Source organism: Harmonia axyridis, chromosome 3 (genome assembly GCF_914767665.1).
Source record: "Harmonia axyridis chromosome 3, icHarAxyr1.1, whole genome shotgun sequence".
Classification (NCBI taxonomy): Eukaryota; Metazoa; Arthropoda; class Insecta; order Coleoptera; family Coccinellidae; genus Harmonia; species Harmonia axyridis.
The window spans coordinates 12,164,885-12,192,608 of record NC_059503.1 but is presented as its reverse complement, the minus strand read 5'-3'; the positions used below and the strand labels follow the sequence as shown (position 1 = coordinate 12,192,608).

At 35.2% G+C, this 27,724-nt stretch overlaps 1 protein-coding gene across 2 annotated transcripts in view; it reads right to left on the bottom strand.

Moving 5' to 3' along the window:
- LOC123674462 (zinc finger protein 1) overlaps positions 1-27,724 on the bottom strand; it is a 524,422-nt gene that overhangs the window by 63,836 nt on the left and 432,862 nt on the right. For both annotated transcript variants that reach the window (XM_045609332.1, XM_045609333.1), the window contains exon 3: positions 10,594-10,626. In XM_045609332.1, the coding sequence (XP_045465288.1) occupies positions 10,594-10,626 (33 nt within the window). The remainder of the gene's footprint in view (positions 1-10,593; positions 10,627-27,724) is intronic.

Here is a 27,724-nt window from a genome sequence, read left to right as displayed (position 1 = left end):
CGGTGCCAATCCAAACTGAACTGAGAGCTGGTGGTCCAATGTTCCTCTGCTTGAGATTAGAAAGACTCAAACCAGAACACAAGCCTACTGTAAACCAGCAAGCCTTTATAAATGAGTTGCTTTCACCACTCATTTACATAAGTGTTGGGTTTCCTAGGTGTGATATCCTCGATCAAGTTAGGTTAGCACAGGCGAACAGAATATGTTCAACACTCTTGCACCAGCTGCAAAAGAAGCTAGACAGCAATTCTTTTTTTCACTCATTAAAGATTCTGTTGTTTCCAGTTTGTGCATCCAATACAAAATTGTTTTCCAGTTAGGAACAGTTTAGACTACGATAAATCTTACTGTAAGCGGAATGTCTTCTGTGAACCTTTTACAGAACGGCACTCATCAATGAAAGTCACGACAACAAAACCAAGATCTCCTTTTGATAACGGTATGAGAAGGCCTTGTCCTTTGTTTTTGATTTTTAGAATTTGGGTTGAATAATGAAAAATATTTCAGTAATCTTCTGTTGAATGTTTTGGAATAACACAACAATAATAAAAACAATTTTCATGTTTCTAATTGTTGGGAATGAAGGATCATTATCTATGCAATATGTTGCAATGAGAAAAATGGTTTTTTTTTGCTAAAATCTATTCGAAGTTCATTAAATTCAGTTTTGAATGTACGTCTTTTCTGTCCTATGTATTCCATATTGCAAGTTAAACATGTTTACTCATAAACTCCTGATTGTATTTTACTATATTATATTTACTATATTTCATCGGTTTGGATGCAATATTCAGTAGATAATTATTTTCGACCATATCGGCAATAGTGTCTTTTGATTTTTTTTTACAATTCACTGGAGAGCGTTTTCTTCGTTATAAAGAAGAATAACATAATTTTCTTGCAAGGATATGATTAAGTCAATATATGAATTTAACATCTCTTAATCCATTATTTTCAGAGTTTTGTTTGATTGAAGATTCCCCCTTCGTGGAGATCCCTCTAAGGAAAGGCAGATTTCTTGAGTCCAAACCTGTCTTGACAGGGACATAACGGCGTTTCCCAGTAAGCCGTAGCGGACTTTGGTAACGTTAATTAAACTTAATTAAAAGAAGTCGAGCACCGCGGCTCAAGAGGTACCAGGATGCATGGCTAATCTTGGACAAATTAATTGCCTTCGGCATAAGTAATGCAATTTCTGAAGTCGGCGCCCGACGACGCCCACAAAAGGGTTGCTCTTTCCTTCCTCATTCTTTCGCAATTTGGAATTTGGACCCCGTCCCCGAATTATCCATTAGCGGGGAAAAAGAGTCCGTTTGGTTTTTCCTTGAGTCGATTATGATGACTTTTAATGTGCTCAAGTAATTTGGGGGAAGTTTTTAACGAGTTGCCAGGTGTAATTCGGCGACATTATGGGGTGAGTGGCTGGCTGAGATTCCTTGCCGTCTTAGGGTTGATTTGATGATTCTATTATCTTGCACTTCGATATTCCCGAAGTTTTTTAACAGAAAGAGGCAGAATCTCCTAATTGATATATGAATTATAACTGTAATGCTGTATTTTTTGCATGCTCGTTCTGACCGTTTCAATTTCGTCACAACTAATTTTGTTAACTCAAAATGTGATGACCCTTCGCACGTCCGTTGATAGAGCCAAAAGCTGCATGATACTACGACAAAATGAGCCATTTGAAGTATATTCCTGAAGTTCATTTGGCTTTACACCCCACTTTCTCTAAGAGGGAGTGCAAGGTGAATAAGGAACAATTGAATTGCTTAATGATTATGATTTAATTAGTCGTTTTCGGATGAATCACCTCAATTTTTCAATAAAAGAGGCACGCCAAAACCATTGACTGAAAACAAATCACCAAATTAATATTATAGTGGTACCCTTCGTCCATCCGTAAATACGTTACTTGTTGAGAGAAGAGATCTAGGGACTTTAAAGTTTCAAAGCCCGTTGAAGGCTCAAAAGTGCCCATTAACTTTTTTGATGGACTAAGTAGTAGTTCTAAAAGATCGGTGGAGGTTATGTACAATTTAGTAACATCAAGTTTGGTGAACAGATCTAGGAATCTTTTGGTGAAGAAAATTACCATATTATTCAAATGAGTAAGATAAAACCATGGTGAATATCGATATTAACAGTCATGTTAGCAGTCGTAGCATAGCACACGAGCATAGATCATAAATGATCGGTTTGGACCATTTGTAGAAGGCTAGATTAAAAAGAAGCTAGATCTTTGGGTTCCACTTCCACACGTTATAACGAAAAAAAAACCTCATGGACTGCATTTCTATCTGCTAATTGCAGCTGAATCGCAACAAAATCGATCAATTTCTGAAACGGATGGTGATTGGAGATGAAAAATGGGTTAATTACAACAATGTAAAGACAAAGATTATGGTCCAAATTTCACTAAGTGGCTCAGGCCGTGACCAAGCCTGAATTGATATACTACAGGAAGGTGTTGCTGTGTGTTTGGTGGTTTTGCTTCTCTATGGTAATACAACTCGACTATTTGAAGCTCGCGATCGAACAGAAGGCTTTGGTGAATAGGAGAGGAATCGTGTTTCATCAGAAAAATGCTGCACTGATCTTTGATTTCGCACCAGAAGCTACAGGAGCTCGGATGAAGAGTTCTTATGCATCAACTCTATAGTTTGGATCTGGCACCATGTGACTTCCATCTGTTCCTATCAACGGCCTACGCGCTTGGGGGTACTTGGCCTCAATGATGGACTTTACAAATTGGTTGTCCATAGGGACAATGCCTTTTATAAGATGAACATTATCAAGTTGGATTCAATGGCAATGAGTTATCGAACAGAACGGCGCATATTTGACTTATTTTGGATTATGGTAACACTTTTTATGAAGCATTGAAATTGACTTATTACTACTAGATTGTAGAGTTGAACAAAACATTATTTAATTAGATACCCAAGAAGTTTATAGTAACAGAAATTGTATATTTTAATCCAGGATGAGAGTGAATCGCAATTGTACCGGTCTTTATAACACCTCATTTCAATTTTCAAACTAGATAGCCTTCAGAATCCAATTCAAAGTGCGAAAGAGATCCTCATCCCCCTTCTTCTCTTATCAAACCTACTCCCCAGAACCAACCGAAACCGAAAACTATCAAATTAGCATAGACAAGTCCACACCGTCAAACTCCTAAAATGAAAAATAGGCAATTCCACATCTCCCCCTCCGCGGACACACAGACATCCCCTCCATTCGCCAGCATAAGTAATCTTTCGTCTCTCCGCTGGTCCTCCACCTCGGATTCGGAACGGGACAAAGCGTTTGAGGGCGGAAAAGAACGAGGTGAGTCGGAGTTATTGCCTCCGACTTAATAAAGAATACGGGTGCAGCAAATTGCCAGAAAACTGGATTACCCAGGCCTGGACAGGAGTTCATTAATTTTATCGGTATATATTCCAAGGCTGCGTCTCCTCTAGCCGTTTCGCCGGCTCCGCAGTAACACCTTTTTCGTGTTGCCGACTCAGACATCTCCGGCCACGGTATGCAAATAGAATATAAAGGATGACACGGGCCTTGGAGAGGTTTTTATGGGGTCGGACGCTCTTGTCGCGGCGCGTAAGAGGCTACGTGAGGAGAGGGGGAGATGCTAGGCGGGGGGTGGTAGGAGGGGCAGCTTATGGGCTGGTCGGAGATGAAGGTGCGAATGAAGTATGAATTGGGAGAGGTTTGATTGATAATCGGGAGGTTAATGAGGTCCCAGACTTCGGGATTTTAACGTATTCGGTTTTCCAATAGTATAGGGATTTTCGTCTGGAAAGTTGGACGGAATATTTGGTGGTTTTCTTCGGGATTGGCTGACTGATAATTCAGAAGATGAGTAAGTGGTTATCAGAATGGTAGGAGTAAGAAGAAGAAATTATTGTGTGTATCTAACTACTCATTGAAATGATTTTTCAATAAACTCAAATCCAAATTGCTGTCTGTTAATTTTTTTTCCAGCTACCGCATTCGAAATACCAACGCCTTCCTTGTCTTCCATTTTTTTAAACGTATACAGGTGTCCTATTAAACGTTAATTTTTTTTTAATTTGAATATTTTACAGACAATTAACCTCGCAAATGACTTACTCAAAGTTGCAAATATAAAGTGAAAATTTCAATCTCATACGATTATTTAGTGATTAGACTCGAAGGACCAGAATATACTAGTGACTGGATGTTTTACCTAAATCGCTAATATACTACTACTTAAGTTTTTAGCTGTATAAGAAGTTTCGATGGTTGTTACCTATGGTTTGACAGTTGAGAATGTCAAACCATGTTGACAATTCTCTTCAGTTAAGTTTGGCAATTCATGATGAATCGTTTAACGCTAGAAAACGCTTCCGAAATGTGGAAACATAGATACTTTTAAAAAATAAATATGTTCGCGAAGTTCATAAAGCCCTTGGTCCATTTTACGGCCAACATAATCGGCCTAGTAAGCAAGCAATTCGTACAGTTATTGATCGTTTTCGCAAAAATTTTAATCTTTTCGATTATACGACAATAATATAATAAGACAAGGAAATATGCGTAACGAAGAGAATATTGCTGCCGAAATGTCGATACGTCGCTGTTCTCAACTTGTTGAAATGAAATGACAACGTCATTTCAAGAGAAGGAATTTTTAACTGGCCCTCTCGTTCGAACAACTTAATGCCTATCGATTACTGTTTATGTTGAGTCATAGGATTATGCCGAAAAACCAGCAACTCTTGACGCATCGGAAGCCAATATTCAAGCCGCTATACGACCAGATTTATCGGAAAATTGTTGAAAAAGTGGGACTGACCGAATGGACTGTGTAACTCGCAGCCGCGGAGAACATTTACCAAAAATCATATTCAAAAATAAAAGTCATGAAATTATCTACTAGATTATAATGATGAAAAACTCACTCCAAAAATATTTTTGTCTTGTATTATCATTCAAAGTTCTCAATCCCTCAAAAAAACACCCATTACTAGGAAGTACGAAGCGAAAGTTTCAAGCTCATAAAACTGAAAAGATTATTTAGTAATCCGGCTCGATGGACCAAAATATATTATTAATTCGATTTCTAAATCTGATTCTCATCAAAGACGCCAGGTTTAATTTTATTTTCCACATTGAATTTAGGCATTAAAAAGTCCAAGTTGAGAGTCCAAGTCAAATTCACCTTTTTTTTTCCAAAATCCTTTTTTGATCTCGTGTTATTTTCCTAATATTGCGCAATAACATCCCATAGACACTCTTGGTGGTTGAACATAATGTAACCCCAACAAAGATGGGTACCTGTTAGTTCTGATGTGAGATAACATTTCAGCTACTCACTTCTTAATCGAACGGTTGAACGTTACATAAATTTCTGTTAGCAAACTTCGACATATCGCTAGCGCAGTTCTTAGAAACGACAGAGAGCTGATCGAAATCGAACAATACATCAGAGAATCAAGCTCCTTCCGCATCGGATAAGGGTACTCTAGAAAATCAACCAAACATTACAAATTTATTCGGGTAGGAAATATAAACAGTCAACAGAATTGAAAGCATCAGCAGAGGTGGATATGACGAGTACAATTAAATGTGCGTATACGGATGATTCAATTTCGAATTGAAATTGATGTGTATACGTATTCGGGTAACGGGTAAACATTCTCCCAGAACGGATGAAGCAGTGGCGTACGTACAAGGGGACTATTGGTAATAAATACTCGTTTTATTGATGCGATATCGATGACTGTGGAGGACGTGTTGTATTCACAATAAGGATAAGTAAAATAATGTTAATGATACTTTTTTGATAAGTAGGTTGATATGTTTATAAACTGATCAAGAAAGTTGACAGGAATTTTTTATTGAATCTACTTACAATTTTTCACATTTTTCTAATTATGAAAATGGTTACAAATCGCCTTAGCAATATTCAATCAAGAAATGTTTATGAATCCTATTCTACACCTTATTCTACATAACATTCGAAAAAATATACGGAGTGTTCCTTTCAAAAGAATAGAAAAGTTATTTTCGAAATGTTCCGTACTGAAAAATATTTCGAATATAACTTTCGAATGTGATGTAGAATAAGGTGTAGAAAAGGATTCATAAACATTTCTTGATTGTATATCGCTCAGGCGATTTGTAACCATTTTCAAATACACTGTATAATTGACTAAAACATATCTAAAATTCGATTTGAAAGGAGGCCACTTTTCCTAATGAAGTGTGCGGCATACTTTTGCATGGAATTGATTTGATTGGTATATTAGCTATTATTGAGAAGTCCGAAGTTTATATGGATATAACAATATTGAACAGATTTTGCCTATTAATGAACTCAACCGAGATACTCGGACCCTGAACCTACCTAGATATTACTAGTCACCAGTGTCTTGAATCTAGATTATAGACGGTTATCGCCTAGGTATGCTATTTCAACTAAGTACAAAATTCTGTTGAATATCGATTAAAAAACTTTGTTGAATATCTATATGAGATTTGTCTGGTGCCTCTTAGCATGATTATTATTGTTAAAGAAGATAATGTTCTGTAATAGTTCATTCTGAAACAAGTTGCAGAACGGGCTCCTACTCCAAAACGATTGCGAAATTCGAAAACGGGCAACGAAGGAGCTAATTTTCGAATGCTTGAGTGTTGGAATTGCGTTCGGAAACGAGTATTAAACGATATTTTCTCTATTTCAGTCAATTCTTGTGAAATATTGTCATAAATCAATGAAAAATTTTCATTCTACATCCTAGTAACTTTTGAATTTGGGCAGTTGGTGTGACTGTTACGAAAATTGACAGATTACGGAATTTCAGTTTGAATCGTAAGTTTCAAATTGTGAAATAATTGATACTTATGCATTGAATTCGTGAATTATGTCTGACGAAATCGATTTAACACCACCAGAATCAAGTGAAATTGCGAATAATATTGCAAATCATTTCACTCCATCCAAATTATATAATATAATCAACCACAAAACGAAAAATATAACTGAAAACAATGCTGTAATGAGTTCATAACAGCACTGTTTTTAGTACTGTCATGAACTCATTACGATACTGAAATAGAGAAAATAAAATTTCAACATTATGAATTGACTCTTTTCGACATTTGTGGACGAATAATTAAGTAGTAGTATATCCTACTGGGTATCTCAAATCTTCTCACGTATTCACCTAGGAGTTACCGAACTTCATCCCAAAATACAGGATGTAGGGCCATCCCATCCCGCCACTGTCATTACCAGCGCCAATATACGGTACACATCTTCTAATGTATTCATAATTGAGATGAGATGCTACTCACGAATCATAATATTGACAACGGGAGAAAACTGGATATTGTTTAAAATTCACAAACGCTCCCGGAATTAAGTGAAAGTGGAGGAACGAATTAACCCTTCCAATCCATTCGGCGGAAGTTCATCAAGGGATGCTTTGTCAATAGAATCTTCCATTGGGGGTTTTGTGATCCCGTGGATCTGGATTGGACCGAGATTATGGTGGCTCCGGAGTTCAGGTTTCGGAAGTACTTTGGCGTTTTTGGAGGTATTTCGTCCAGTCTCGTTAATTTTTTCCAATTATATTCCTTTTTCTACAACCGTTTTTAAATAATCCATAATCCATTCCATAATAAATAATCCATAATGATACAGATTTTTCATAACGATACATATTTTTCAGTTTTCAATCAAGCATGCTGTGCATTTGACGTCCTATCTAACTGTTTCATATGTCAAAATCATTAGGTATCAAATTTTCATAGAATATAGCTGAACTTCGATGATTATATTATCAAAAAGTTTGATATCAGCGATATAGAAGAATTAACATCGACTCTTCCACTCTCTGAAACTTTTGATGATTTGAATAGTTTGACAAGCAATTCATATATCATGTTATAAATTTTTGAAAGAGGAAAAATTGAGCGATTTAATATTGTTATATTGTTATAGAAATTCATATGGTTTACATTTAAAAAAACACAAGTTTGTTTTATATCTTCAAAACCAATTACAATATAAAATAAATGATAACAGCAATGGATTCCACTTAAAAAAGTGCCTCTAGAAGGTTTTTTGTTTCATGTTGATATCACTAATAATAAAAAAGTTATGAGAAATTTTAATTCTACGCCATTTTTCTCCTATATAAAGCTTAAAAACGTTTGAACTTATTGGGTTGAGGTTTTCACCAAATTAATTATCTCAAAAATAGGTCCCGAAAATGTGTCATTCATTTTTTTATAGCTCAAAGGGATTCTGGGATCCTGGAGAAGCCATATGACATAAAATATACAGTCCACAAACAAAGGCATTTCATTAAGTAACAATACAATTAACAGATCCCCTTACAGGACAACGAATTTGGGACACCCGATATTCAACAATCATCAGAATTAGAAATCATGCCATCCAAATGGGTCCTTATTGGATAATTTGGTGTACGTTAAAGTAAGCTTTTATTATGAGACTGCGGAAAAATCCTAAAAATTAATGAACCATTCCTACGTCAGAGTGGGAAATTTTGTTGTCTCATCGATGGAGACCTTCCAAAAAGTAGGACATTTCTCTAAAAGTCTACATCAGAACTGGTATAGACAAAGAGGCAACGATTTTTGTTTGATTCTCGAAGACGAAATGAAATTTACGGTGCATCCATTAAACTATCATACTCCAGAGTGATCCATTTGCATTTACGACGATCATAATCCACCCAAATATCAGCGTAAAATGAATGAATTTTAAATATGTAAATTCACCTATAATTTTACTTCTGAAATGAAACGTTAGAAGCCAAAGTATGCAATTAATTCTTCTGCCAAGACACGTGGATTTATTGATCACAAACAACGACGTAGAATGTCTACTGACGTTTTATTCTCAAGACGTACAAACGTTGATATTCGAAGAAACTATACTTATAGAAAATCTTTTTGTAGAAATGAAGGATTTGCAGAACTAACATTCGGTATGTGGGATATGCTGTATATGTATTCTCATCAAGAAAATACTGTTGGAAAGATTTTACAGCTTGAAATTTTTCCTGAGACTTACACACTACTATTTCAAAGTGTATTTTAAGATTTTTACACTTTATGAGAATATACTGCAGCACGATAACACAAAATAACGGATTTCCAATCAAAAACCCATCAAAACCCATGGTATAACCACCTCATTTTCCTGATATGGCTCCAGTCGACTTTTTTCCATATTTTGAAATCCGAATCAGAATAAATGCAATAGAAACGCACATATGTGCGGTATAAAAGTTTGAGGCTCAATGCAAAGTTCACGTTCATCACATTTCCAGAGCCAGAAGAAATTCATATGAAAAATATTAAAAAAACGATACTCAATATCTCAATGACAACAATTACAATCTCGTGAAAACTTTGTGATGTTGGCTCTTCAGAACCAAAGAAAATTTGAGCAGTAAATCGAAAATAAACCTAATTTTTCAGATTTCAAATTTTGATGTATCGGGTGTTTTTTTTCGAAGTATATAACTTTAAGTTGGCATTACTGTTCAAGATGGCGACCGATTAGACAGCTGTCAAGTGATTTATTCTCAGTTTGATTTGGCAATTCATCATGAATAGACTCATGCCTGAACAACGATCGCAAATAGTGCAATTTCATTTCGAAAATAATGGTTCTGTGCGGAATACGTATCGCGCACTTCTGGTTGAATGGCTACGTCAACAAACAAAACTGCCGCATTTGGAGTGGAGCTAATCCTCAAGTGTATGTCGAAACACCGTTACATCCAGAAAAACTGACTGTTTGGTGCACTTTATGGACTGGTGGAATCATTGGTCTGTACTTCTTCAAAAACGATGATGGCTAGAACGTTACAGTCAATGGTGATCGGTATAGAGCCATGATTACTACTTTTTCATTCCTGAATTGAACAACCAAGATGTTTAGGAGCTGTGGTTCCAACAAGACGGCGCAACATGTCACACAGCTCGTGCCACAATCGATTTATTGAAAGACATGTTTGGTGACCGCCTAATTTCACGTTTTGGACCTGTGAATTGTAGATTACCATGTAAGGGGCGATTCAATTGAAATTATACGATTTAAAATGGTTTTCATGCCAACACCGCGTGTTATTTTTTGACATTTCTTATGTCATTTTTATTAATGAGGTTATGGCATTCAACCATAGAAAGATAAACGATTCAACGACGTTTAGAAATTGTAAAATGGTCCTGTTGAAATCCTTGTTCATTTGTGAATATTGAGAGAAATTTAAGAAGATTTCATGGATGATAATTTAACAATTTCAGAAAGTTATTGAAGCGATTAAATTGCATAACCTCATAAACACAAATGACATAAGAAATATCGAAAAAATAATGCACAGTGTTGCCATTATAACCATTTTAAATTGAATAATTCTTATTGAAAACACCGTTATAACTAACTTCCAAGAAATATTCAGGATATCACTACCAAATTACAAGTTTATATCAACATTTAAATTCCTCACTCGGAATGAAACCAAAAAGCAAGACCATCCTAATTAATTAAGAAGTAAATAGTTAAGGGTACAAACTCACCAGCGCATAATGAGGTTGACAGCCCGAGTGTATCTGAAACAAAAAAGGAAAAATCAGCAGGAAACTTCAGATGTCGTAAAAAGGAGCTTAATTCCGGCCCAACCTTCTGAACCCAGTCCGACAAATTATAAGAATTAAACGTGGGACAGAAAGAGGGAGAAAACAGCTACAAGAAAAATGCAAATGTCTCTTCAAATTAAATACTGTCAGGTATTTTTTCGTTTCATTATACGTTTCGCCTCACCGCAGATAGGTTAAAGTAATTATGCATCTCGCTAAAAGGCTCCAATTTGTTATAAAGCCCCGTTTTATGCTAATACCGGGATCGCCCTTGAAGGGAAATAATTCAGGAGAACGAGAAAAAAGGGGGACTTCTCGATTCAAAGATCGCTCTATAAAACACTGGACCGGGACATTAGACGGAAAATCTGTCTACTCTAGCCTACCCTCCGACCCTTTTCATCTTCAGGATGCTTTCGGAATCTTTTCTAGCCGCCGGGGTCAATTCCATTAAAGGAGCTGAATCAAACAGGGGAAAACAAATGAATGACTTAATTTGCACGTGAATCAGTTGATTATATTTTATTGAAAGGAAATTTTAGTGGCGAATCGGCGTTTTGGAGTTGGTATAAATCGTTTTGGACAGCCTTCGGATTGTCCTGATATGGTTTCGGTCGATATCCTCGACTCTTCTCAAGAAGATTCTTCTTTGTATAGCTGAACCACTCGGTATGATACTGACCAGATGTTTCAATGACGGCTACTTTACTTAACAGCTCAAAATGGCAAAAATAGTGTCTATCCACAGAGGGACCAAAAAACAACCTAACAATTCTTTTGGTACTCTCTAAGACTTTCTGCTTGAAATAGCCGATGGTTTCAACATGGGTAAAAAATGTGAACTAATGGCGTTTGACTTGAGCAAAGCATTCGACTCGATAGATCGTGACATACTATGGAAGAATGGAAAGAGATAGTGTTCGGAGTGCCTCAAGGGTCCATTTTGGGACCGATACTATTTTTATTATACATAAATGACTTACCCTCAAATGTACCCAATATTTGTACGTTGATGACTCATCCTTCTTGGACAAGGGAGAACATCAGGAGGAATTAGAGATTAAATCCCTGATAATAAGTCAATAAGCGAAGAACTGGTTTAGTTCGAACAACTTCAAAGTGAACAAAGACAGAACCAAACATATCACATTTCAGACTCTTTCAACAGTCTATACCACTTTGAAGTATCTGAGCGTCATACTGCAGCCGACTCTAAAATTTCATGCACATATTAAACACCTGATCAAGAGACTATCGGTTGCAACGTATACGATCAGGAGGACCAAAAATCGCAGCTAAGACATCCTACTTTGTTTTTTCCACAGCCTTATTAATTACGAAATTTTATTCTTGGAAGGAGGAACTGTTTCAAGCAGAAGAATGCTCCGCGTATCATCTGTAACCTAAATGGCATGAAAGCTGTAGAAATCACTAGAAACTCAAAAGTTTTCTGGTCCAAAATGCTTACTACAGCATGGAAGAATTCTGGAAATGTAAATTTGTCAACTTAATGTTTGTCTATATTGTTTAGGTTATCTACTTACTGTCCATGTAATACTTGATGAGTTATAATATTCATATTGTTAAAATTGATTATTTTTCTCCAAAACTTAATTGTCTACTGAATGAAGTATATTTCTTAGAATGCGGGTTAATAATGATAGCTTTTCTTAACGAGTACCATTTCGAGATATAATAGTTATTATATTACAGCAGGTGGCAAACTCTACTTCATTTACGAATAGACACAAATCTATAAAAATTGTGAAATTGATATCTCATTCGTTCCTTATTTACATTCAATCTAATAAATAATTTTCATGACTAGTTCAAGTCACATAAATTGAAAAAAATATTGGGTGAATCAAGCCTTTGTTCTCTTCATCGATGACTCACACAATATTTCTACTTTTATCGACGACTAGGTGATAAAAATCCAACGGGAAGTTTATAGGATAAATCAAAACAAAACGATCAGAATGCAAAGAGTGACCAGATAAAATATAGGAAATAATTGCAACAATTTCAAGATACCTACAATTCATCAGATATCTCTATTTCAAATTGTTTATATCGAAGAACTGATTTCAGTATTTGTCATGAATACCTAACTGTTGATAAAATTGTTATAATTCGATACATTTTATTGAGATAAGACCATCATTTATACGCTGAACGTTGCCGATATTATCGTTTTGAAATGAACTCTTTGTATACATTATATTGAGTACAATAATCTGAAATAATAATATTATTGCCTTGAATCTATACATCGACTTCTGGACAATTTGTGGTTATCTGAATGGAAATGGTATTATGTTCTAGAAAGCTATTCCAATGCTATCAGTTCTCACCTATCATTGTTCTGTGCTTATAAATACAATTGTCATAATATCCGTGTAGTGTAGAGCTATCACTCAGATATTCTTAGAATTTCGTATATAGATAAAGAATATCAACAACGTCAGATGTCAAAGAAGTCCACACGCAAAAAAGGAGATCTTAGAATTTGGAAGCAGAGCAAACCAGAATCTGAAAGGGTGAACACTTTGTTATAAAGAGTGTTTTCTTTAGAGCTATAGAACTTTGAATTGCAATAAAACAACGATGGATTATTCGATTGACATGAATTTTATTTATCCGCAAGTTAATCTTGTGGCATTACATTTTAAATATCATTTCTGGCATATGACCGCCACGGCTGGCTCAGATGTAGTCCAATCTGGACGTCCAATTTTCGATGACTTTTTCCAACATTCCGTATATCGGCAATAACACGGCGAATGTTGTCTTCAAACGTGTCTTTCAATAAATCGATTGTGGCATGAGCTGTGTGACATGTTGCGCCGTCTTGTTGGAACCACAGCTCCTGGACATCATGGTTGTTCAATTCAGGAATGAGAAAACTAGTAATCATGGCTCTATACCGATCACCATTGACTGTAACGTTCTGGCCATCATCGTTTTTGAAGAAGTACGGACCAATGATTCCACCAGCCCATAAAGCGCACCAAACAGTCAGTTTTTCTGGATGTAACAGTATTTCGACATGCACTTGAGAATTAGCTTCACTCCAAATGCGGCAGATTTGTTTGTTGACGTAGCCATTCAACCAGAAGTGCGCTTCATCGCTAAACAAAATAAAATGGACGTAGTGCGCGATACGTATTCCGCACAGAACCATTATTTTCGAAATAAAATTGCACTATTTGCAAGCGTTGTTCAGGCGTGAGTCTATTCATGATGAATTGCCAAACCAAACTGAGAATAAATCACTTGACAGCTGTTGAATCGTTCGCCATCTTGAACAGTAATGCCAACTTAAAGTTATATACCTCGAAAAAAACACCCATTACATGAGTACTCTGAGTATCATCAAGTTCTCAGGATGAATTTTGTAACTTAGCAACTGCACAAGAACTCAGGAGCTCGCTAATTTCAGAGCTTTATTAATTCTTTGACAGAAATGCTGATTTCCTTTAGCTTTGTAGGAATTGAGGTATGTTCACTTTTTCTTTTCAATCTCTATCAGTTGAAATAATGGTATTGAATGTATCATTATTCTAAACATGTTTTCCTCCTCTATTCTTAATCTCAGCTGAAGTATCCACAAAGGGAAATTCAGCGGTTCCAACTTAATCTGAACGTTCTACTCCAGAAAAGAGATGTGAGAGAGGGTAGAGCAGTTTTATATATTTACAAATGAGGTAACTTCATTCGACCTCTCGACTCCGAGTTGTTACTTATCTCCTTCACCATCAAGACCGCAGAGCAGATTCACTCGAAGGTATTTCTGATGCAAATGCCTTTGATTATCTCCTGTTGGAAAATTCTAATAGCTTAAAGTCAAGACAGGAGGGGACTAGATCCTAATCTTCTCGCGGAATTGAATGAAATGGCTCAAGAATGGAAAACTAGGGATTGGTTCAATCCATGTATGGAAATGAATGAATCCAGGGGATTTATCTTGTAATTGTAGCATCAAACGCTTCGATAATTTTTGCATTTCATTAGCATCTATTACTTTCTCAGGAAAATTTTGCTTAGGGGAGTTACTACTTAGATTAAGAGCAAAGTTCACAAAACTTTTATCAATTCAGTCGAATGAACAAAGAATTGATGGTCAATACAGATTCTGCTCAGGCTGAAGATTGCACAAAAAACCGTTTAGAATCATTTGTATGAGGCTGGTCTCAAGAAGGAACTCGATGTATGGGTACTACACGAGTTAACGAAAAAAACTCATAGGCCAAATTTCCATCTGTGAAGCGCTGCTAAATCGCAACAAAATCGACCCATTTTCGAAGTAGTTGGTGACTGGTGACGAGAAGTGATCACTCACGACAACGTCAAGCGAAAACGGTCTTGGTCGAAACGAGGTGAGCCGGCGGAAACGGTAGCCAAGCTAGAATTGACGCCAAGGAAGTTTTTTCTGTGAGTTTGGTGGGATTGACAGGGAATTATGTACTATGAGTTGCTCCCCTACGGCACAACTGTTAACTCGAAACTGTACTGTCAACAACTGGACCGTCTGAAGTAAGCAATCACCCAGTAGCGGACAGCTTTGGCCAAGAGGAAAGGAAATGTGTTCCATCAGGATAACGCCAGGACAATGATTGAAAACCTTGGCTTGGAGTTACTGCCACAGATAACAGAAGAGGTTGAAATCTAGATAGCGCAGAGGATACTGCTTGCATAAGAAGATCACATTTCGGAGAACATCTCTGAAGAAGGTTTGTGAAGAAGAGGTCCTCAGCACCATGCTATTCAATGAATTGCTCGATCCTCACCATGTCACAGTACAGGTCAGAATTCACTTCAAGAATGATGTCACCCCATTCAAGAGTGTGAGACTCAATGATGCTGGTAAAAGAGACTCCACACCAGGCTATGCCTTTTGGGCTTTGAAGAGCATTTATAGGTGATATCGGTTATACTTATGAGAATACTGCGAGATGGAGTTGACCTTCATTTCTTTTCCACCAAATCAAAATAGGAACAATTTGTTGGAGGATCACCTGCATCTTGCAAAATCTACAAAGTTTAGATTTAGTTAAGAATAAAGTTGAGCCTGCTTGATGGAAGCCTTCACTCTAGCGATGCCCTCGGAGACTCTAGCTGTGAAAGACGAACACTTTCTCTTCTCACTCATGGCTCAATCTTATATTTCCAGTCTGTCTATCACATATTTTCATCTCTACAGTGACGGCTCGTGCCCTCGAGATGTGGGTCGGCCACACACACACACACACACACATATATATATATATATATATATATATATATATATATATAAAATGATTTTGGGAACCGTGAATATATTACGGAAGGTCGTATACCCCCATTGACCAAAAAGAGGGTTATCCTTGATGCCTTGGCGTCCGGATAACCGGATATAAGTGTAAATTATATAAAAAAAAAATAAATAAACACTATGCTTTAGGGAATTTCATTATATTATTATCATATTATCATTATATTTTCATGATCTGGAAAATCAATAGCTACTATCGATCGGCATAAATAAGTTCTTTTCTGATTAAGACATAATGTCTCATAATTAACCATTCATTTAATTATCAAATATTCATTCATTCATTCCTCTCTTTAATGTGCTCACCATTTCTCGGTATGTACACAGATCAAGTCTCGACACGTTTTTATTGCATACTACTCAGTCATACTACATTTAAATCTAGACAATTTTTGTTTTTTTTTTTTGTGACAAACTAAGGACATACACAACCATCCATGCCCTTGCCGGGATTCGAACCCGGTACCTTAGCTTTGGCAGTCAGGAACCAACCTGCTGCTGCCACCAAGGCAGGTGTAATTATGAAATATTTGAAATAAACTGTGAAAAGTTGCTGCTTGACGCTCTGCAATAGGATAACCGGCCAGCCGACCCTGTGTATTGGGAAGCGACCTAACATCGAGTTGTTGTGCCGTTCTACTGAGTGGTCGTATTCTGGGCGTATGTCGTAGTATCTTTTCCTTTACGTAGCGCTCTCGGTAGCGCTGGTTCCGCCATCGGCTCTTGGCCGACCTAACGTGATGAGATGCTTTCAGTGACATTCCAGGAGTTGCAATTGTATAATTGTAACATTTGTGTTACATTTCAGACCTAATGTTACGGTGTTACGTACAATTCTGGAATTACTTGTTTGGGGTGATGTTACGAAAAGTAACCATTTACGATTGTGGTTTGTTACAATTTATTAAAGGGAATAACAACGCTGGATGCTTTGGAAATCGAATATTAGGTGGGTCCGAAAGAAAATATTGGCCGGTATAAGTTATATTTTCCTGTTCTGACTGGAAATATTCATTACCGAGGGAATTTGGATATCGAAATCGATAACTCCGATTGAGTTTGAATGAATTGAATATCTAGAATTATTTTCTATTTCCCGATAATTTTTGGGTCGGCCCGGCCGACCCTGCCGACCCTGACGAGCCGTCACTGCATCTCTAGGCATTTGTTGGAGGCATAGTTGGTTCAAGAGTTCGTTCAAAAGGAGTAGTACGATAATGTTTTTGATTTGCAATATGAAAATTTTTACTTTTTCATTGGTTCACATAATGCAAGAGTTTTATTCCAGGAAACATGGACAACTCATAGATTTTTAATAACTTGAGGATGTTTCAAAAGATAGTTATGCGATGGAACTCCTGCTTTCAAATCATTACTAAAGATATACCGTCCAGATTCCCTGAAACCCTGTCATACACACATCTAACTTTCAAATCGCCATCCCCTTTTGAATTTGAATGCGTCCCTCACTCCCAGCTTCAGACCACTCCTGATTCTGTCCCAATCTCTCTTTTGTGTTCGATATCTCATGCCACATTACCTATTCCAATTTTGCAGAGAAGAGGCAATAAAGGTGATGCTGGAAATATCCCCATTGTTGCGCAATCCGGTCCATATTGTAGGACGAATCTTAAGAAGAGCCACTTTGACGGTGCACATTATCATGCAAATTCTCATTCTTACATTTGCCCCGTGTTTTCGTAGACAACTTCAGTGTTGCGGTGGAGCTACTGCATAATGACGCTTCTGCTTGTCCCCAGTCGTCTCTTGGATCATTTGGGGGCACTTATTCATGTCCTCTGTTGTGCTGGGCTTGCGTTCGCAAAGATGAGGTGATCGTTGTTCATTTTCAACATCATTGCGGACGAGATCATCTGAATTTCGTTGCTGGGAGGAGAGATGTTCTGAATATTAATTTATAAGGAGAAAACAACTATTACGGAATGGTTTGTTATTTATTAATTATTATCTCCTTGAAAATTGTCAGATATACTAGGGTTCCTTTTCATATTTCCAAAAAGGTTAGGAAAACATGCCATAGATATAGTTCAAACGGCCTCATTGTTTCTTAAATTATTCTTCATGAAGGTTAGTACACTCTTCCGGACGTTTAAACTAATTTTCGAAATTATTTTTTTAATTCGAATCAGGCAGGTCCAAAACATATGTTTTGACGGCTCACCGTTTCTTTTGGTGTTGGTGTTGAAACATATATTCTTTATATTTATTTTTCCTGATGTTTTCAACAGAATATAATTTCATGTTCAGTTATCGAATTATTCTCAATAATTGTACTTTTTTTTTGTTTTTACAAATTTTTGTTTTTTTTTTCTTTTTTCAAAGAAGTTGAGTAAAAGTAGCTATGCTAAACTTCGCCTCTTGATATGTATTTTTCTTTTCTTTAAATAAGGCAATTTATTATTATTATTATTATATGAGGAAGCAATAAGAAGTCTTCTTCTTCTTCTGATACCATGACCGTTCAACGATCATTGGTCATCATGTTGACAACTTTTGCTTTATTGATAGCTGCTCGAAAAAGTTGTACTGTAGATTTCCCGTACCACTGCCTCAAATTCTTCAACCACGATGTTCTCCTTCTTCCTGGACCACGCCTGCCCAGGATTTTTCCCTCCATAATGAGATATAAGATCTCGTATTTCTCTGGGTGCCTTATGATATGACCAAAGTATTCCAATTTGCGTCGTTTGATTGTTTTAACTACTTCTAAATCTTTGGGCATGCGATTGAGAACTATGTTGTTACTTATTCTGTCTACCCAGCTGATCATTGGTAATTGGATGCCAATCTGGATTTGATGAAGATGGATGATTTTTCTGCGCAGTTTTTTTTTAATTTTCGCAAACACTCCAGGTTAACAAATGATTACGTAGCAATCAGAATTGACTGTTCAATTTGCTCTAATGGTAAAGTAGCCAGAACTTTAGGTGCATCTTGCAAGACCAATATATTCATCTGCTGTTTGGCGTCCATATACATATATTACAAATGCGTCATATAAACGTCTTTCGAGGTATCCCTATTAGATGTCATGAGCATTTCTTTGCACGAATTGATACTAGCCTTTATATGATCTGAAGCGAGCAATTTTTTTACAGCTATATTCATGTGGAATGCATGTTGGAGGTAATAATGGGTGAACGTGCCTCTATCTCAGAAAGAGTGAACTCTAAACCATTAAGCAGATTTAGCCCACTACTCAGATTGAATATTTTTCAACCAAAATCAAAACGAGCAATTTTTTCTCCATACTGCATAACAGGAAAAAGTACCCCCCATAAATAAAGTTTTCTTCCAGATTTAATACTGATCCAACAGAAATTCCATTAAATTTATCAATTCTGTATTTCAGTGCACCAACGAGAAATCCGAATTTGCATTTTTCTTATGACAAATGGAAATCGCAATATTTCCTTGGATATACAACTATCTCCAAAACCGACATCCTACATGGGGGCATGTAAACATGAAGTATAAATGGTTCCCAGTTTATTTATTTATTTCTGCCTTATTTTTTGTTTTCTGTACAGTTATAAATCTCACGGAAGAGAGAGAAAGACGTGGGTAACTAGCGGTGCCCTTGTAAGCAAAGATATATGTCCTGGCGATAGCAGGACATCTTGTATTGATTCAAGTTAAAAGCTTCGTTTTCTCCTATCGTCCTGAAGAGAACCACTCACGACAGTCCGAATTAAGGGTGGACAGGATAAAGGTGCTGATGTATCCTTTGTGTTTAATAGACGGAAAACATCTCCTATTTTCCACGAAAATGTTCCTTCTGGCTTTTGTCTAATTGATTATTGAAACTTAATCACTGTCTACGATGTCCTGCGAGGTTCTTTGTTTTTGTCTCCTGTACAACATCCGTCTTAGATAACGTCTCGCTAGTTCAGGGTTGAGACGCTGTTTTTCTTGACCATGTTGAAATGATGCTATCGTTTATTGTATAATATAAACTGAAAAATTTCTGCTTACTGCATAATAAGAGAAAACTATTCTGTACCATATTTGTAATATTGCTGATCTATGAGAGCCACGAAATAGTATTTTTATTGAAACATGTGCTATATATTCTATGTTTCAAATACCAATAAAATTGTTTACATAATGTAATCCTCATCAACAACGAAAATATGAAACTTGTTTCATCATGATCAGCTACCTCTCAGTAATGGCTGAAATTATTAAATGCCAGTTATTCTTCTTCCACTTTCTAATTCTACAAATGACAATTGTTTCATCTCACAGTAGCTTCTTTAGATTTCACTTTTCAATAACTTTCATCGAAAGGAAAAACATATTTTTGCTTGAAGAATTTTCGGAAAGAAAGACTTGTTATTCTTTAACAATATCAAAGAGCTTCGACATTCAAATCGGTGCTTGTCTTACATTTTTGAACCAAGTTTTTATATTTCATAGTCAGAGAGAGACAAAATTTCTCTTTATCCTTCAATTTAGCCTTTTCCGAAAAGTGTTGGTTCATTGTAGAGTAGAAATAGGGATGCATCAAGCCAAATAGCTTGATATTTTAACCAACTACTTGACTTGAAAATCAAGCTCGTGAAAAATTACATACTTGAGCATGATTTGATTTGATTTTAGATATTTATTGCTTGACTTGATATCAAGCTACTTGATATTACTTGAGCTTGATATGCACGCGCCGCACGGTATATATTTCTGCAATCTCGTGCGCGCTTAGACTAAATAAGGGAATCCTCGAGCGCCGAGAGACTGAAGCATTCGCCAGTGTGACTGTATTAATAGTTTTTTCACATTTCTATGAAACCTATTGGTAGATTTTGGTAGTTTCAGAAATATCTTTCCAAACTTGGCTAAAACGGCCAAGGACTTTTTACATTACAACTTGAGCTTGTCTTGACTTGATTTTAGATATTTATTGCTTGACTTGATATCAAGTTACTTGATATTACTTGAGCTTGATATGCACGCGTCACACGGCATATATTTCTGCAATCTTAGACTAAATAAGGGGATTCCTCCAGCGCCGAGGTACTGAAGCATTCGCCAGTGTGACTTTATCAGTAGTTTTCGCACATTACTATGAAATCTATTGGAAGATTTTGGTAGTTTCAGAAATATCTTTCCAAACTTGGACCAAATGGCCAAGGATATTTTATCAACGCCAGCATCTTCAGTTCCTGTTGAAAGACAATTTTCCATAGCTGTTTTTACAGTTACAAAAACTCGCAATAGGTTAGGCGACAAATCTATAAGATGCCTCATGTATCTTAGATCCTGGATGGGAAATTATGGAACCAAACAAAGTCTGAAGGTTTCTCAATATTAATAAACTCATTTTTTTTTTAATATTTTATATTTTGTTATGATTTATAGTGATTTAATTTATGTTTAGGAGAGACCTATGTCCAACAATGGACGCAAAGGGTTGTACGATCATGATGATGAATTTATGTTTCTATTTCAAAAATTTGATATTTTCGGTTCTTTATACAATGAGTTTAATAAATGAAAGTGTTTTTTGCAAGGTTCCTTCTCATTTCATAATTTTTTATTGATGAGACACTACACCATAAAACTGCTAAAAATCAAGTAGCTTGATTTCAAGTCAAGCTCAAGCTAAATAGCTTGAAAATCAAGCCAAGCCGTGAATCCACAGTGCCCCACATAACAAAGCGTATAAAAATTCTAACAAAGACTGCAATTCAACTCACATGGAAAAGGTTGGAAATTCATTCACCCAATTGTCCAATAAAATTGATGCACAGTTACGGAAGTTTTAAGAACAAAATGAAACAAATCCAGTGAATGAAAATGGCCTTATTTGACGAGGAAATAACTTTCGGAACGAGCCGTAAAATTTTATATAAAATAACCTATTTCATACGTTCTATATTACTTTTAGGAATTGTAGATTCGGCAATAATCAAGCACATAACCACCGTCCAGTGGTCTAGGAATGGCGAGGAATAAAACAATTCGATAGGAATATACCGGCAGAATGCAATCCATGTAGAGCGTTGGAAAAAAAGGGGAGCTTTGTGGAATGGGTGGCTACTAGAAACGGTTATTCGGCTATTACACCGTTCTTCGGATATCAGAACGTTCGATTCGCACTTTACTAGTGCAATGGTCAGGCCATTACATAAACAAACCTTCAGTGGCCAATATAAGTCGATCTGGAGTCACAAACAGAGGGGTATTAGACAGGAAATCCTTATAGGGTCATCCTATCTCTGGATTATTCACAGATTCTTGTCTTTTTCGTCGTTTTTATTTATATTATTGTTTGTACCTGTTCTACCTTTATCGGAACGATTTATATTTTGTTTTATCTGCTAATGATCTCTTTGAATTGATCATCAACGTCAAAAACACTGAACAGTAAGGTTTGTCAAGAGTAAGAAGGAATCCGTTATTTTTGCATTGAAAATAATGCTTGAAGTACCATAGTTAGAATGATCCAATTTAGGTCAAATATGCGCCGTTTTTTTCGATAACTCATTGCCATTTTGAAGGTAATATCAATATGCCTCTCTCATAGGACACCTAGTCTCTATTGGCAAATATTGATATAATGTTATTAAGTATCTTTCTGGTTGTAATAAAAACAGCTGTGTTTCTCTGTAAATAACAAAGCTTTTATTATTATATACACTATTTACACTTACATACATGATCTAGAATATTAATCCTACCTGTAAATAACAAAGAAACAACATTCAATGTTCTTATTCACTAATTTGTTGTTAGATAAATTTCACAATATTGCAACTCACTGTATTCGGAATGAATTCATCGATCATACTGATGATACGTTTGCGAATTTAACAACGTTCCGTATTGGTATTAAGCAATCTGATTCATTGACCTGACTACTCGCGTAATTCAATCAGATCGAGGAAATTCCTTACATCTCCCCCCTCAAGACAAAAATTTTTTTTGGTACAAGAAAATTTTGCGTGAATTACAATATTGCAAAAATTATATAAATTTATATTTAAGTATATGCTAAGGTTTTCATTAACAAGGTTTTGGAATGAGCTTCGAAATGTGAAATATATTTGATTCTGATTTCTTATGTCCTATATCAATTTCATATATTGAATTCGATATCTTCTTCAAAATTTTATATGGCCCGATTCTCACTTCATCTAATTTCTTCCGGTTCATTCTATTGCCATTTTCAATGTACACTAAATCTCCCACATTAAAGTCGAACTCCTTCCTATTTTTGTCATATAATTTCTTATTATACTCATGATATTTTATACTATTCCTATATGCAGTCATTCTATCGTTTTCTAGTTGATTATAATTTTTATTTTTTTTCAGTTCATTCGGTAATATTGATGTATCTTCGCCCTCTAATAAATATTTTGGACTAAATTTCGTCACTGTATGCTCAGTTTCATTGTATTGATCTATGCAGTTATGAGCTACAGTTGTCCATGCATGCTTATTTTTTCCTTCGTTCGTTGTACATCTTATCTTATTTACTAAGGTTTGGTTGAGTCTTTCATTTAAACCATTCGAGAATGGTGCATTAACTCCTGTAAAAATCATTGTAATCCCTTTTTTCACTAAAAAATTTTTGAAATCTTTAGAGTTTATACCTGGATATTGATCTGTCAAAAGTATTTGAATATCGTGATCTTTTAGTACATTTTCTGTTAGTTTAACAAAATCATTTGCATTTTGTGTTTTCGATGTTAATATGTAAGCATACCTTGAAAAGTGATCTACTAGGAGGTGTAAATATTTTTTCGTGGATCTTGAGCCACCAAATCCACCTATTGTGTCTATGGAGACTATTTCGAATGGTTTTTTTGCGGGCCCAAGATGTGACATTAAGCCAATTTTGTTTTGTCCTCTTGTTTTATTTTTTATGCAAACCTCACAATATCTACATATTTTTCTTATGTTTTCTGATATATTTGCTGCTGTATAATGAGTGAGTATTTTGTTTTTCATTTGATTTATTCCAATATGACCAAATTCATTGTGTGTGTCCTTAATTAGTTTTTCACTGAATTCTTCTGACAGGAAAATTTTCTCTTTATTTCTTGCTTTTTTATAACACAAATTATTTTCACTGTCCATTCTCAGTCCATTTTTATTGATTTTTATATCTTTATTCTGCTTCTGGTCTTCTAAAATATCTTCTAATTTTATTAAGTTCACCACTTTTATCTTGTCTTCTTCTTCTTCAGCGTCTAGCACCGGGTTTCTGCTTAAGCAATCTGCTTCTAAGTTATCCTTGCCCGGGCGATAAATTATCTCAAAGTCAAATTGCGACAAGTAATAAGTGAGATCTCCTAGTTCTTCGTCAGTTCTAGCTTTTATATTCATCTTTTCTAGAGGTTTGTGATCTGAAAATACTTTGAAGTGTTTACCTATAAGCCAATGTTGCCAATACTTTACGGATTCTTTTATTGCTATACATTCCAAATAAATTGCTTTTTTCTTTTTCTGTGATTCGTTCAATTTCTTGGAAAAATATGCTATTGGTTTTTCTGTTTTACTATTTTCGTTCAGTTGTGGTTGTTTCAAAACGGCACCTATGCCTTGCAAGCTTGCATCTGTATATATATGAATCGGTAAGCCTGGATCGAAAATGGCTAAAACTGGTTGGGTGCAAAGAAAATTTTTCATATAATCAAATACATTTTGACATTTTTCTGACCAAATGAATTCCTGTCCTTTTCTCAGTAAATTATGTAGTGGGTCTAAAGTTATTGAATTTTTTGGTATGTATTCGTTGTAAAAATTAATTTTACCCAAAAATTGTCGAACATTTTTTCTATTTTTTGGCACAGGAAAATTTCTTATCGATATTAAATTATCCTTCATTGGCGAGATCGTGTTATGTTTTATTATGTGGCCTAAATATTGTACTGAGTCGAGTGCGAATGTGCATTTCGAGAGTTTTAATCGAAATCCTTCTTTCATGATTGCTTCTAATAACTGTGTCAAATGATCTATATGTTCTTCAAAGGATTTTGAAAATATTAAAATGTCGTCTATATAGTTAACTGTGAACTCTGATAATTTGTGTTTTCTTATTATATTACTAAGAATTCTTTGGAAAATGGCCGGAGATGTTTTTAATCCGAATGGTAGGCAAGTCCATTGGAAGTGACCTTCTTGGGTTACAAATCCCGTTTTTCTTCTATCTTCAATTCGTAAAGGGATTGACCAAAAAGCAGAATTAATATCAAGCTTTGAAAAAAATTTGCAGTTTCTTGTTTTGATTACTAGGTCTTCTATTAATGGGAACGGTTGTGATTGAGGGACTATTATTCTGTTTAAATCTCTAAAATCTATGCATAATCTTGATCTTCTATTTTCATCTTTTTTAAAGGCTAAAGTTACCGGGGCAGCAAAAGGGCTATATGATTCTTCTATCAAATTTTTTTCAAGTAATTGAGATATTTGTACTTCTATTTCTTTCTTGTCATCAATTGTACATCTATAAGGCCTTTTACTACAATATTTATCTACTATGAGATCAATTCTTGCTTCATAGTCTTTTACGGTACCTATATCGTACTTATCTTTAGCAAAAATATTTTTATATTTGTTTACTAAATCTGTTATAACTTTTTTTTCAATATTATTCAAATGATTCATTGAAATATTAAAAGTATTTATCTCTACATGTTCATTAAAATTAATTTGATACTCATTCATTAATATATTAGATTCGGAATCTTTTTGTTCTATCTCTAATCTTTCATTTTGTATCAACTTAAATTTTTGAATACAATCTAGGCCTATAAGGAAATTGTACTTGAAATTTTCATTATTGATTATGAACACGTTTACATATTTTTCTATATTTAATATTTTTATTTTTAATTTTACCATACCATCTGTTTCATGAACACCATTAATCGTTCTCAAATTAGTTTTCTTTTTATAGCCATTTTTTGTCTTTACATTAATCAATTTAGCATTTATCAATGATACATTTGATCCTGGATCATAAATTGCAGGTATTTCCAAAATATCATTCAACCTAATTTTGAGTTCAATTAATGGTGGTACGATTAGTTTTTTGTATCATCGGTACTTAATTCTACATCTAAAGTTAAGTTATTTACTTGTCTCAGTTTGTTACCTTTCTTTTCTGGGTCTCTAAACCAGCATTCCATTTCGGGATGAAATCTTGTTCCTTTGTTATTATCTTTGCATATTTTACAAGGTATTTTTTCCGTTTTTCCTTTAAAGTCAGGCTTAAACTTTTTGACTTCTGAATTTTTTTTCATGGTTAAATGTTCTAATTTATTCAATTCATTATGTAGATCTTCAGATTTTACTATTTTTTCTCTATCAATTTTGTCTAATATGAAGTTGGGTAAACCCATAGCAATAAGATCAACAAGCGTATCACTATCCATAGTTTTTCTTACTTGTAATAGTAATTTTTCCTTCTTCATAGAATATTCTAATAGTGAGCCCGCTTGATATCTAAATGCTATTGCATATTTTATTGGAGACCAACCTTTACATGAGAAAGTCTTACAAAAATTTTCTCTCCAATCATTCCATTCTGCTGTGATAGTGAGTTTCAATAGAGTACAATCATACCAATCTGCAGCAACTTTTTCCATAAATGATTTCAAAATTTCTATTTTATTACAATTTTCATCAATTTCGAATCTTTCACATTCTTTTTCAAAACTTCTTAACCATTGCTCTGCATTTGCATTTTTTCCATCAAATTTTCCGATAGTAAATTCTGTGGCCAATTTACCCACATTTCTCTCTCCACTATTTTCTTGGTTTTTCTTCAGTATCTTCTCTAATAATTTTTCTAATGAATGTTCTGGAGCACTAGTACTTGTAGTTGTGTCACTGCTTTCTTCACTCACTTCCTCTAAGTATACGCTTTCAAACTGGATATTTCCATCCTCATCGAAATAAGTATTTCTCATTTCTTTTGTTAAACTCACCCACACTCTCCTTGTTTGGCCTCTTTGTGAGCAAGTTTTCTTGATTTTTGTATATGCCGCAGTTTTTAGTAATTCTACATGTAATAATGCATTTGAATACTCATTTGGGATTTTGAATGTATTTCCATCCGTTGTAGTTATTCTGGTCACACAAAGCACATTTGACTTTCCATCTGAAGCAGCCAGCATTTTGAATGTGAACTTCAACTTTTCCATAGTGATTTAAAACCAGAATGTTGTTTTATAATGTTATTAAGTATCTTTCTGGTTGTAATAAAAACAGCTGTGTTTCTCTGTAAATAACAAAGCTTTTATTATTATATACACTATTTACACTTACATACATGATCTAGAATATTAATCCTACCTGTAAATAACAAAGAAACAACATTCAATGTTCTTATTCACTAATTTGTTGTTAGATAAATTTCACAATATTGCAACTCACTGTATTCGGAATGAATTCATCGATCATACTGATGATACGTTTGCGAATTTAACAACGTTCCGTATTGGTATTAAGCAATCTGATTCATTGACCTGACTACTCGCGTAATTCAATCAGATCGAGGAAATTCCTTACATTGATATTTTCACAATCCTCTGTTGAAGCGAATTTCACCAGCAAAATTGTCCGCTATTGATAAAAACAGATAGCAATCACTTGGTGCCAGGTTCGGACTATAAGGTGAATGCATAAAAACATCTCAACGCTTCTGGAGAGTCACTTTCGATGAGTGTGATTTGGCGTTGTCCTGATCAAACACAATTCCTCTCCTATTGACTAAAGCTAGCC